Source organism: Lepisma saccharinum, chromosome 18 (assembly GCF_977018435.1).
Source record: "Lepisma saccharinum chromosome 18, izLepSacc3.1, whole genome shotgun sequence".
Lineage (NCBI taxonomy): Eukaryota > Metazoa > Arthropoda > Insecta > Zygentoma > Lepismatidae > Lepisma > Lepisma saccharinum.
The window spans coordinates 5879731-5893995 of record NC_139246.1 but is presented as its reverse complement, the minus strand read 5'-3'; the positions used below and the strand labels follow the sequence as shown (position 1 = coordinate 5893995).

Sequence of the window (14265 nt, the reverse complement as noted above, 5' to 3'; positions counted from 1 at the left end):
GAATGATTTTATTTTGCATTTGTTAAAAGCATTTCAAGATGGTGGATGAAAAATTGATTTTTCATATTCTGAGGTAGTTCCAAATTCTGATGCCACTTTCAAATATCTGCCTAACTACATTTTTTGACTTCTTAAGTCATGGTGTGACAAATATTTTTTTAACAATATAGGGATCCAAATGGGGGCCACTAATGTTTTGTCCATGAGAATTGTTAGTTTCATAGCAACCAGATATTTTGAAGGATGGATAGGGTATTCCATTTGGATGAAATTATCTAATTATTGATAACTCATTTGAACCAGTTTCCAAATTCAAATACTTAGGAGTAATATTAACAAATGAAAATTATATTAAAGAGGAAATAAAAAGTAGGCTTAATTCAGGAAATGCATGTTACTTCTCTCTCCATAAACTTTTGTCTTCTCGTTTAATATCTACAGAAACTAAAAGTTAAAATATACAAAACAGTATTTTTGCCCGTATTATTATATGGATGTGAAACTTGGTCCCTTACATTAAAAGAGGAACATAAATTGAGAGTATTTGAAAATAAGATCCTTAGGAAAATATTTGGACCTAAAAGGGATGAGGAGACAGGTGAGTGGAAAAGGTTACATAATTTGTATTCATGTCCAGATATTATTAGAATGATTAAATCAAGAAGACTTAGGTGGGCAGGCCATGTGGCACGAATGAGAGAGGAAAGAGGAGTTTACAGAATTCTTGTTGGGAAACCTGATGGTAAGAGACCTGTAAGAAGGCCAAGACGAAGATGGAGGGACAACGTTGAGATGGACCTAAAGGAAACTGGTAGGGATGGAAAAGAGTATATATATCATGCTCAAGATAGGGACAGATGGAAGGCCTGTGTTGCTGCAGCCATGAACCCTTGGGTTTAAGAAGGCTAGAGAGTTAGTTAGTTATTTGGATTAAATCAGTGAAAACAAATATGTCAGCCTTATAATTTTGGCATGGTTGGGAGATTTTTAAACTTGAAACATCTACAAAAATAATGGGAAAACAAAATTGTGAACAAACTGCATTGAAGCAGATTTAAAAGTGTGTGTGTGCAGCAACCATACATTGTATAGTATTGGGTTGGCAACTAAGTTCCCGCCGTTTTTTTTTCATTGGAAAAATCTCTATGACATTAAATACGTTTGGCACGAAGGTGTACATCATGCGAAAGAGAATATATTGTTCTACCTAAATTTATGTTTCTTTGTTACTAAGACATATTTTTTTGTTATTTACAGATCATTAAAATGGAATGTCAAGTTGAGAAGAATGAGCATTTTCGACACCTCCTCCCTTTTTCCTTTAATCAAGGTTCTAAGGCCGCAGAAGCTGCTCGCAACATTTGTGCTGTGTATAGAGTGGGTGCTATAGCTGAAAGAACCGCCCGTGATTGGTATGCGAAGTTCAAAAAAGGAAATTTTGACCTCAAAGACGCATCTCGTTCTGGCCGTCCAGTTGAGTTAGATGAAGAGCGATTGAACCATCTGTTGCATGAAAATCCGCGTCAAACAACAAGGGAACTGGCAGAGACAATGGGTTGCTCCCACACTACTGTAGAGAAGCATCTTCACTCGATGGGAAAGGTTCAGAAGTGTGGAGCATGGGTGCCTCACACTTTAAGTGTCACCAACAAAAATCAACGAGCCACAATCTCCGCTGGTTTGCTTGCTCGGCACCGTGCAACCCATGGACAAAAGGAACGATTTCTTCACCGAATCGTTACTGGCGATGAAAAATGGTGCCTTTACATGAATATGAAGCGGCGTAAGGAATGGCTGAGCCCCGGGAAACAAGCGACCCCACGCGCGAAACAGAATCTTCATCCGCGTAAAACGATGTTGTGCGTATGGTGGGACTGGGAAGGGATTCTCCATTTCGAATTGCTTGAAAGGAACCAAACGATCAACGCGGAACTCTATGTGCAACAAATGGAACGACTCAACACGGCTATTCAAGAGAAAAGACCGAATCGGCAGCATGGTGTTCTTTTGCTGCACGACAACGCCCGCCCTCATATCACCAATATGACCAAGGACGCCATTCAAGCTCATGGTTGGGAAGTGCTGCCACATCCACCATACTCTCCAGATTTGGCACCAATGGATTTTCACCTCTTTCGATCTCTTTCAAATGCTATGCGGGGAGGTTCGTTCAATACTGATGCAAAATTGAGAGCTTGGTTGGATTATAACTCCATTTATAACTCCATTAAGCCTTGTTTCCATGATTATGAAAAACTAAATATGCTGACCAAGGCAGTAATTTATTTTATTATAAAACATAAACTAACGTAACGTTGTTGATGACTTTTTCGAGTCTAAACCACGTGATTTCTACCGACGAGGTATTGAAAACCTTGTTGAACGTTGGCAAAACGTTGTAAACAACACAGGAGAATACATTATTGATTAACTACTTGTATCTGTTTATTGAAAACTAACCTTTCAACACCTTCCTTAGAAAACGGCGGGAACTTAGTTGCCAACCCATTAGATAAAGGTAAAGTTCCCCGTGCATATAGCAACGTGCCATGAAGGCACATTCAGGGGATATGACGGTAGGGACAGACATATTCTTGATCTCTGCCGTTTTGGAGGTGATGTGATCACAACAAACTCCGGCTGCCTTTACCCCCTTTCCCCAGGACCCATTGATTTGAGGCTGGGTGAGTCCCAGAGTTGCTTTATGCAGGGACAAGACCGGAAAATTCCGGCCTTAGATCACCCACTCCAAAGAACCAACCCGGGTCTTCTGCATGGAAGTCAGCCAGCCTGTCTTACTTTTTTTTACATTTGTAATAAAAAGTAATACCCCCAAGCAGTAGTATTCCCCTTGTTCTCTCTATATTCTCAATTTTCAGACACATCAATTTTCTCCATTTTCTCTGTATTCTCATTGGGACAAACCCAAACATCCACGTCCGAACCAGGATTCGAACCTGGGGCGCCTGGCATTGCAGCATGCTGTGCTAACCACTGCATCACGGAGGTCGACTAAACCAACACAGCTATCAAGTATTAGTAATTTGTATAATATTGCAATGCGCAACCCTGGGAACTGATCACAGATCTACACCATCCAGGAAGAGTAGAATCAAACTCTTGGTCAAGTATTTCAGAACATGGCATTTTAGATAATTTAATCATTTGTCCCACACTGTGGCTGTGTGGTCATGCTTTGGGCTCTGGCTATGGGGCGTGTGCAGGTTTGAATCTCCTGAGATTTCGGCCTGTGTATGAGACTGGTGAACACTCACATCATGATTAAATTGGGGAGATACGAATGAGTAGAGTAACCCCATCATGAAAACCTATGACGACGACTGGGGGTTCGTCGTGCTGACCACACGTCACCCCGTAACCGGTTGGATGATCTCCCACCTAAGAGTAGGATCAGGTGGGAGTGAGGCCGGCAGTTGGTAGGTAGGCCTGGGCCCCGAATGGTCTGCGGCACGGGTTATTTATGCTTTTAGTTTAATCATTTCAAGGTGTGAGACCTCCATTGTCAATTCTTAACAATGTTAACAGAAAAAAAAAAAAAACTGGCAAGATGCCAACCCTGGTTATTTTACCCAAAATTCACATTTTCATTTTAGCGAATTTTCTGGCAAATATCTGAAATTATACCTTCATGGTGTTTTTAAACTACTGTTTTAAATTGCAAGACACATGGTCTCTTCGTGAGAGTTTGATATCAAAAAGTTATTTTGGGGAAGCAAAAAAGTTTCAGTAAACATTGGTCTGAAAACTAGCAGTTTTCAAAATAATTGTGAATGTGTGGTTACAAGCTGCCACCAACTCCATTGTTTGTAAACTTCATCCTAGTTGGTCAAGTGCTAATAATGTGTGGTTAGAAGCAGTCACTGATTGCATTTTGTAAACAGCAAGTGCTTTACTCCTTGCGCATTTCAAGGTTTGCTCTTTGTTTACAAAACAGAACATTTCCGAGAGGTGGCTTTGTAATCAAACAGGATGGATACAATCAGTACAGAGAATTTTACATGCTTGTGACCAATTCTGAAATGAACCGGGGGTGTTCAAAAGATTTCGAAACTCAATGCGGAATCGCGTACAGTATTGCATGCAGATGAAAGGACGACACTTGAACACCTCCTTTAACAGGTACGAGTGTACAGTAATCGTAACATACTAACGTTTGTTAAAGTAAGTAGAATGTTCAATAAAAGCAATGAGATCTCCAATGACTTTTCTTACTGTATTATTAGCATTTTACCAACTAGGACGACGTTTACAAACAATGAAGTCAGTGGCGGCTTGTAACCAACCACATATTCGCAATTATCTCGAAAATGGCTTGTTTGCAGACCCATGGTTACCGAGACTTTTTTGCTTCTATTATTGTGTACTTTCAACTGTGTCAGTTTGCACTATTACTTATGATACACCTGTATATGTAGATTGGCCACAGTCAATGGGTTAAAACATGCTTTTAAACCGGAATTTAAGAAATTAATGTAAAATTTTAACGATTGTGGTATGTACACCACTCATTATTCTCCATCCCACTCTTCTGATGACCTTCCTCCCTGACTGTATACGGGAAGGGTGAACTGAAGTAAAAGTGGCTATTGTTTCAAAAATGCAGCCTGTATTGGCAGTTGAACCGCTACAAAACAGCATTGGTGGGAGAAAACATGCTTCTTCATTCCTGCACTGTGCCATGCTTAGCAGACACTGTGTTGCTTCATGAAAGATATTTCCTAGGGTGCAGGAAAATGTAGGTCCAATTTTAGGTAAAGAAGAGAGATTTTATTAAAAATATAGAAATTGCCAGTAAATTTAAAGTTGTCAACACATCTGCTTTGTTTTACTTATATGCTTGCATTGTTTTATTATATTGGGGCAGTTTACCTATTGTACTCCCTCAAGAATTGTTGATTTTTTTAAATCGGCAGATTTCAACTTTTTATGTAATACAAAATTGGTTCCAGCATGTGGAAAAAAAAAAGAACAGATATCTGATCCGAAAGTATGGCACGTGAAAGTAAAAAACATGCCATTTCAAGTACTTTTGGCACTTTGTATTAGTAAGAAACAGTTTATATGCACACTAAAATAGTAAAAGAACACGTCTGAAATTGATATCAGCTCCAAACCTAACACTCCTAACCTACCGACGAAAAATTGTAGCTGCTGTTGTGGAATGTTGTGCTATATTCACTTTCGTGAAGCCTACAGACTGTTGTGCTTCACGGTAAGGTAACACACTAAGGTAAAGATGTATTTTTACTTCACAACAACACATTTCAGAGCTGAAAACATTGATAAACTTCATAAACCATACACGATATATCACTTTCTCGAGGGGGTGCAGAGGGTCAAGGGCAGGGCTCGTAAAATCCCGGTCGCCATGGCGACTAAAATTTCCGCCTGTAAATTTTGCTGTAATATGTATGAAATTTTGATGATTCTAAGTTCAAATTGCAGTTAGATTTTTTTTTTAATCAACGTTGTGAACATTCCATAGAGTCCGTAACAATTTCTTACCCTTTGTCTTCTATTTCCTGCTTTCTCAAATAATTTAGCGATGTTTTGAATACCGTGATGCTCAACATCTTATACAGTGTGTTTCAAAAGCTGCACAACCCAAATTTTGGAAATGTATATAATGAAAACCGTAAGAGATAATTACACCAAGTTTTCTGCAATATAAAGCCTCATCCATTGAGATATTTTTCAATGCTTAAAATTATCAGTTCACTCCGTATAGAAAATTATATAAATTAATAACTGACTGAAAGCAGCATTCAATTTTTTCCAGAAATGAACTTCTGCGTAAGAAAAATATGTAAGAAATTATCGAAGGGTCATAATTAGACATTTTGATGACTGATGCCATGTCAGTCTGTCATTTGAGACCAATATTGGTCATGTGCAACATCTGATGAATTTTTGACTGGCGATTTTATGGGTTGAGTGAAAAGTGCCATTTTTTTGGACATATCTCCGTAATATGGCAACACTAGCAAGTCTAAATATTGCCAACAGTCGCATGCAGCATGTGTCTATACATTTACGCAAATCAAGATTTTGTGCCGAAATTGGAATCTTTGAGAGCATGCTAGGCTGCTCCTGGTTACATTGAATTCTCATCACTCACTTTCGCCGCCACTGTGCCTGTGTTATTAATTGATTCAGCATGGCATTTCATTGGAGCAGTGCGTGTGCATTGCTGAAGAGTGTTTTACTACTCATTCTTACACTCATGTGCAAGAGGTTTTCCAATAAAAATGCCCTGCTTCTGCTGTACCTCACAAAGCAACTGTTTTACAACCAGTCAAACACCAACAAATTATCCGCTCAAATTTTTCAAGAGTTGATATTTATTGTTGAAAATCAGTTCTCAGATGTTTTCAGCAAATTAACAATATTTTTAAAAAATTATGTAATTGCTTTCATGTACATAAATGCTAACAAATTTATGAACCCAGCGATAGCCTACAGGATTAGTTTAGTGCAGAAAACACAGTGAAAATATATCATGAGACTTTTGAAACATACTGTAGTATGCACAATTGCTAGAAGGTGGTTTCCTGGCTCCCGATTTTCAGCTGGCACCTAGCTTTCAGGTAAATTTTTCGAGCACTGGTCAAGGGTACCATTTTATTCAATTCATCTAGATGGAGAAGGGGGTTTATAATAAATAAGAGTTGTCGAGTAAGACCCGGTTAAATTTTCAAGAGAAGCCACTGGTATTTACTTCCTTGTATTTCACACAAGTGAAGCTTATTAACGTGCTGCTCTTCTGTGTAATAAGCATAAGTTTTAAATCAAATTTAAGATTTTACATACTACTTCTGATGCCAAAAAGTTTTGTTTTGCACCAAAATTTGGAACATATATTCACCATAAATGTGTGTTTACAAAGAACTCTAAGTTAAACATGTCAAACATACGAAAACAAAAACAAAGAAAATTTAAGATACTTACTATAGGGTATCGGGAGGGCCAATAATAAGAACTTCCCACCTATATATGTCATTATCATCTATTAAACCAGCTGAGAACCCTTCCACTGGGTTCTTATTTAACTCTGAAAAGAGAAGAAAACATTTCAAACCAATTCACAAAATCACCATGTAAAATAAAATTGGTAACCGTACATGTAACAGTTCTGATTGTTTTATGATTTTTTTAAAATTCTCCTAGCAAAAGACTAATTACCATAGAATTTTGGAAATCATTGTCACACAAAATTTCAACCTTCCTTAAAGTAATGAGCACTGTTCGGATCGAGAAAAAGTTATTTATGTTTAAAAAAATAATTTAAAAATTACATTATGCAAGCATGTGCGCTTCCCATGGACAATGTATTTTTCGTTGACAAGCGACTAAGTATCGTAGACTAGTGGGAATTAATGTAGAAGTAAATTGGACCCTTATTAGAATGCATTTAGGGACTTCATTTCAATGGTAAGAGAACCAAACGTGGCCTGCCTAACCTAACCACGAAAGCATATGAACACAATCTTAAGTAATCACTAAAACTCCGCAGTATGTGTTAACAGAAGTAAACCATGTTAAAATTGCATTTGTAGCAGGATGAAATCGCAATAAAACAAAAGGAACTTGGACCTAAAATTTTTAAAAAAAGCAATTATAATCACAACGTAACAAAATTCAAGTTACCAGATGTACTTTATCCGGACGTTCTGCATTGCAGCCACATTGCACCACCACCAATAATTATTCCATAATATACACCAGGGGATTTTCATATCTTGGTTATTTAAATGGATATTTCTATCTTATTAGTTTACAAATGTATTAATTTGTGAGCAATTATGACAAAGTACATTGAACAAGTAACTACACTTGTGGTGCACTCCTGCTATATAGCTTTTGTTTGTGTGAAAAAGGTATCACTTCTAATTGTGTAATGATTATTACAGATTTATAGAGGCGCTAGCTGATTAAACGGCATTGCCCGGGTATTAATTTATCCCAATCTTCTATTAGACAGCAAAATAATGAATTCTAGCTATAGTGTAAAAAGTAACTAATTTTATTTACAGGTATTTAAAAGTGTAAGTACAGTATACAAAGTATAAAGTAAAATATTTTACAAATTCACTGTAATATTAATTTAACTCAAAACTTGTACTCAAAATTTGTACCCTCACCTCCAGCAGAAAGAATAAATATATTGAACGGCATTGGGAGAGTCACTATTCATCTTAGCGACCTGAAAGCTATGGATTCCACACTAATATCAGTCATTTTAGATTATTTTCACATGTCACCAGGGGTGCCTTAGCAGATTATGTCATGTGTGTACCAAGTTTGGTTGAAATTGCTCCAGGCGTTCGAGAGTTAGGTCATTTTTGACATTTTTCTTTTCACCCCCCTCTCCCCCTCCCCCCCCCATGGTGATAGGTAATGAACTTTGAAGTGTCACTATTCATCTTAGCGACCACGAAAACTATGGATTCCACACTAATATCAGTCGTTTTCAATTATTTTCACGTCACCCCTCCCCACCCCCACCCCTAGGGGTGTCTTACCCCCACAGTATTTCTTTACAGATTATAAGTCATATGTGTACGAAGTTTGGTTGAAATTGCTCCAGGCATTCGAAAGTTATGCCGGAACAAACATACATACATACATTTTTATATAAAAATTAAATAAGGTAAAAGGAAACACTCACCGGACAGTAGGAAAATTCAAAATTTTCGCTAATTTATAGCATCATCGGTGTGAGAAGAAACAGAAGACGGAACCGGAAGTTGGGGTCCTGCAGAGTTGCCAGGTCCCCATTGAAGAAGAAGCGGTGCGTAGAACGAAAAAAACACTGTTTCGTCACCAGGCTCGTCGTAAACTGTGAGTGTGTAGGATGAGTCGGGAGGGAGGGCGGGAGGGTGGGTGAGGGTTGGGCATTACTGGGTGGCCTTGTTCAGGCTAGGTGGAGTGGTTGCACTCATGGCCGATATATAGGCCCTCTCCCATCTTTTGCGAACAGAGGTGTTGGCTGGTTGGGGTAGGAGGTGAATGATCGCTACCCGGAAGCAGTCGTTGAAACTGATGTTGTGGTGGTTGGTGTGGACGGCGACAGTGAAGTCCAGGTTGTGGGTGGAGGAGCGGATAATAATAATAATATAGATAGATAAAATACTAGTCTATTTAAATACTGTTGATGGTTGTGGGAGTAAGCCCGTAGTTTCAAGAAAGTAATTAGCAGTTTATAGTTAAACAAAAACTAATTTACAGAGAAATTATGTGCCCAAAATATGGCCCACGTAAGTCAACACCTGGCACTTCCAAGAGTACTTCTGTTGCTTTTTATTAGGAAATACACACAATGATTAGTTATTAGTAAAAACTGGTAGTATGTACACTCAAAGAAAGAAAGAACATGTGTAAAAGATAAGACCAACAAACTTAGTACTCCTAACGTTTGGTGCTAAATTTACTTGCGCAAAGCCTTAGGGCTATTCTGCTTCACACTAAGGTAACAGATATACATTACTTTCAAATAACACATTTCCGCAAGCTAAAAATAACCCTAAAATGTTTTTTGTAATAAGGCAAATTTATTTGGCACTCAGTAAGTTTGAGAATGATGTGTTTATACCAGATACTTGTTTCCACGCGAGCAGCCATCTATTTATTGTGTCTTGGCATATACTGCGTGACAGAAGATTTTGGAAAAGTGTTTAGGGATGTCATTGTAATAACTAAGATTTAGGGGTGTTCTTGTGATATCTTTACCACATCTATCCAAAATCATCAAATATTACAACAGCTGATCACGAGGATAACCATTTCCCTTCATGTCATATGTGAAATGCTCCATATATGGCAGTAGTAGTATGTAACCAAGACAACAAAAATTATTCCCATGAAACATACTGGACCTCATGTGTAGAAAATATACACCATGATTAGTTACAAATTACACAATTGGAAACTTGTCTGCAAAATATGTACACACATAGAAGATGAAGGAAAGGTAGCAAATACTATGGAAATCAGGCTAACCTACAAGTGGAAAAAAAACTACTGTAATGTGCAATTTATATGCAGAAACCTACGTGCAAGAACTGAGACAAATTTCAGTAACGATTATACTGAACGAGGAATACGGTTTGAAAATTTGGCCCAAATTCTTTTATTTTGTGATTTCATGATGCTAGATATGCAATTTTTACATGACTTGATTTCGATGTCTGTTAACACATACTGCGGAGTTCTAACGATGTTTCCTTGACACTGGTTTTTCACTTCTATACAATTCTGTACTTGCCAACAGTCATTCATTTAATATCAAAACGTTTGAAGATTTTGTTCAATACATGTTTTCATGATTAGGTTAAGCACGTCAGGTTTACATCTTTTAGCATTAAAATAAGATCCCTAAATGCTTTCTACTACTGATCGCAGACTGTAAGGAATATCTAAAAAATTTTATCGGTAAATGTCTGTTATATCGGACACACATTTCTTCATTTTTACAGAAGAAACTACTTACGGAAATGAGTGTGTGTAGCATTTTGAAAGTTTGTGGAGGTATTTTCTCACCGTAGAATGCTGCACAACAAGAAATAAGCACTTTTGATATAATAAACTTGCATTATGTACAAAGTGACAACATTATGCCGTTGTTTCCATTATGTACCAGCAGATGGTGCGAGCGTCGAAAGTCACGCTGTCTCGCCAATGTTTCCAAACATGCCTTTCTTTAAGATAATTTTTTTTAACTATGCTTACCTAACCTAACCCAACCTTGCTGGAAATGGTCCGTGGGGCTATCACGAATGGTTTTTGGGGCTATCCGTCAATGATTTGTGGGGCTATTGTGAATAGTTTTTGGGGCTATCCATCCAAGGTTTGTGATGACATAATGAACACGAAAGTAGGTATTTTTCGGTTAAGACGGTTGAAACACTGCATACCCACTCCAAATCGACAAAACACAAGCACGACACGCGATGATCCACAGCTGTGCGCGCCATATTGTATGTTCCGCAACGGAAGAAAGGAACCAAAAGAATTACTCTTAATGTGAAAAATCGAAGTTATTTTCGTGTAAAAAGCATAATGGCACCTTCAACTATGTTCCGCAATACACAATTGGTAAGTACAAACCATCCGAAACACAAAATAATTTTAATGTGTCTCCGATATAACAGACATTTACCATTGTATCCATAAATTGGACATTTTCAAAATTAAAACTGTGCTGATTAGTTTCAGGAAGGTTTCAAATTTCTTCTACATTCATTCCCACTATTCTATGATACTTACTGTCGTTTCTATCAATGGAGAATTCCTTGTAAATGGGGAGCGCACATGCTTGCATAATTTTTAATTATTTTTTTTCCAACATAAATAAGTTTCTTTTCAAAATCCAAACAGTGCTCATTACTTTGAGCAAGGTTCAAATTTTGTATGACAATAATTGTCAAAATTATACGATAATTAGTCTTTCTGCTAAGAGAATTTGGAAAATTAAGTAACAATCGGGACAGTCACCGAAAATTTGCCTACTGAGGCGCTCTGGGTAAATTTCTCGTAAGGGACAGATGGATTTCATCAAATTTACAGGAGAAATTACTTACAAACTGCAGTTTCTTTATACTTCTGGAAGTTCGGGGGTGTTTTCTCGCATCGTTCATTGATTTTGCTGGTAAATCATCAATTTTTCGATATAAATGTGTGACCGATGCACGAAAGCTCTTGCATCCATTTACTTCCAGGCGGATGAAGCCTGTGTGCGATGACGTAATCCCGGTCAGTGTTTCTAAACATGTGTTTTTGTAACTGAAGAAGGTATGTTTCCGCAAATGGTTTGTAGGGCTGTGTGTCAATGGTTCGTGGGGCTATGCAAGAATGGTGTGTGGGGCTACACTTATTTTTTCGAAACCAATTTTTAACTATTGTAACCTATGTGACCCTACCTAACTTAACCTTACCGGAAATGGTTTGTGGGGGCTACGTAGGTATTTTTGGGTGCAGTGGGGTGGAAACACTGCATGCCGAGTACGGTAGTGAAACTGTGACCGACATTTTGTGTGGCAACAAGGCAACAAGAATCTAAGAAAACTTACTCGATATGTCGCAAATAGAGCTTATTTCCGTGAAATAAGCGAAATGCCACCTTCAGCAATGTTTCTCAATGCATAATACGTAAGTACAAATATTCAAGTTAAATTAACTAGCAAATTTCAGCTGTCTGTCCCTTACGAGAAATTTACCGAGCTCTGTACTGACGAGGAAATATGAGAGAGTAATAGTAAGTGATGTGACAAAAATGAAAATTGTGGTCTGGAAGGTTGTTTACTCCTACATCTCAAAGTGAATAACCCAAGTATCAATACTGTTATTTTATCTTCCCCTGCCACCCACCCCCTATTGGAATTCAAAGAATTCCATTAGTTAAAAGATAGAAATGTAGAATTAATGAATCATACTGAACTCGGCAATTAAAGTAGGATTTCTTCTTTACTAAGCAATAGAAATGTCCAGTGTTCATACTTGTTATATCAGTGTGTTTAAAAGAAAGAAAATGCATTTGCATAATAGAGATTCTTAAAATACAACAGCAGAGATTCTAAAGATTGAAATACTTCGAGTGTTCAACCATTATTGTTTTCTTCATATTTTAACCATGCATATAAATGGGGGGAAAAAAGATTCCCTATCTCGCCTACGTGCAAATTACTCGTCCAAATCAGATTTATTACTACGGGATAAATCCATCAATTTCCATTTAAAACTGTTGCAACGCAAAGACTAAGGCAAGAAAAGTTAATTTGTCCTGCCGACAATGAAGTGCAAATTATTCTCCTCGAAAACCATACACCATGGACTGTTAGCGATTTCTTCATGTGTAAAGCGTAGGAACTCAAAACTACATATTTTGTGCATAAAGTATTGTACACTCACTTGTGAATATTATTACTTAGATCAAGAATATATAATGAGGAGAATAATTAATTATCACAAGGATCTATGTATGCCTCAGCTGCTTCTGACAAAGAAGTTACTTTCGACAAATAAATGCGCAGGCAAAAGGTAAAAACTTCTCTGCAATTAAGTAGCTATAAGCTTTAATAATATTTTCATTAAAACATATATATACCTGCTAGCTGTTTCCGTAGTAAAAGAGCTGACTGTGGCTCTGACATGTATGAAACTCCTCCAAATTTCTATGGGCAAGCAATTGCTTCTACGTAAAATGGCTATGGGTTTATGATGGATCAAGCTCTGGTCGTTCAAGGCCGCATGCGCAAAGGAGCATGTGCGACTTCCGCTGGTCACTGACTGAATTGTATGATAATATACATAGTCAAAATCTTTTCGTAGCTTGATTAAACAGACGTCGAATAAAGAAACTGGGTGAAGAACAACGTTTCTTCTTCAATATATTGATTATAATTGCTAAGAAACTACAGTGTGAAGACAGAGATTTTGATTATTTGAATTATGCTCAATATATCAAGTTGTTCTTTTTATTAAATTTTCATAATTGCTCTAAACGAAAGATAGTAGCCTGTGTGGAAAGACAGTAATCTGTGATTTCATTAATATTGAAATGAAAATTCGTAAAATAAAATATATTTTTAAAAAAAGTTAGACAAAAATTATTTAATCGAGAAAATTCCAAAACATAAAAATAATTAATAATTGGACAAATAGGATATAGGCATCGCTAGTTTTATATTCTTGATGGGAGGGGGGTCAATCACAGGCAGGCACCGATTCCTGGGGCCAAATCACTCGTTGATAACTTATAACTTAAATTGTTAATGAGTTAATGACAGGAAGTAAAGATAACAAGAAACAAATACAATAAGATTTTCATGGGATCCAAATTTTTGTAAACTGAATACAATATTGATTCAATATGGCACAAAATAATTCATGGGCTGCTGTGTCATTCTTTTACATTTTTTTTTTTTCATTTCGGTGCCTCTATATTCTATGCCTCTATGTTGCTGCAATGCATATACAGTGAAAAAACTGAGGTTTTTCTTTCCCGACTGAACTTTCATCAAGGCTTTGCTACCCTGTCTGCGCACGCCTATGGTTACCACTATGCCATCGGTAAAACGATACACAGGATGTACAGTGAGAACCACGAGTATTACATGCAAATTGCCCATGACTATTTTCGTTAATTTTTCTCTTGCATTCTGTGTGTTTTTTAAGGAATGGATTTTTATGTATGCTGGTGCAGAAATTGTCAACAGCTTGTTTTGAGTTTTCTTTTAATTCTTGAAG

The 14265-nt window shown here is 37.2% G+C and overlaps 1 protein-coding gene across 1 annotated transcript in view; it reads right to left on the bottom strand.

Moving 5' to 3' along the window:
• Window positions 1-13263, bottom strand: part of LOC146002362 (ubiquitin-conjugating enzyme E2 G1-like) — a 32016-nt gene extending 18753 nt beyond the window's left edge. The window contains exons 1-2 of the mRNA XM_083140083.1: window positions 13124-13263; window positions 6970-7072 (exon numbers count right to left, since the gene is read on the bottom strand). Coding sequence (XP_082996209.1) covers window positions 6970-7072; window positions 13124-13169 — 149 coding nt within the window. The 5' untranslated portion in view covers window positions 13170-13263. The remainder of the gene's footprint in view (window positions 1-6969; window positions 7073-13123) is intronic.
• Window positions 13264-14265: the final 1002 nt, after the last annotated feature.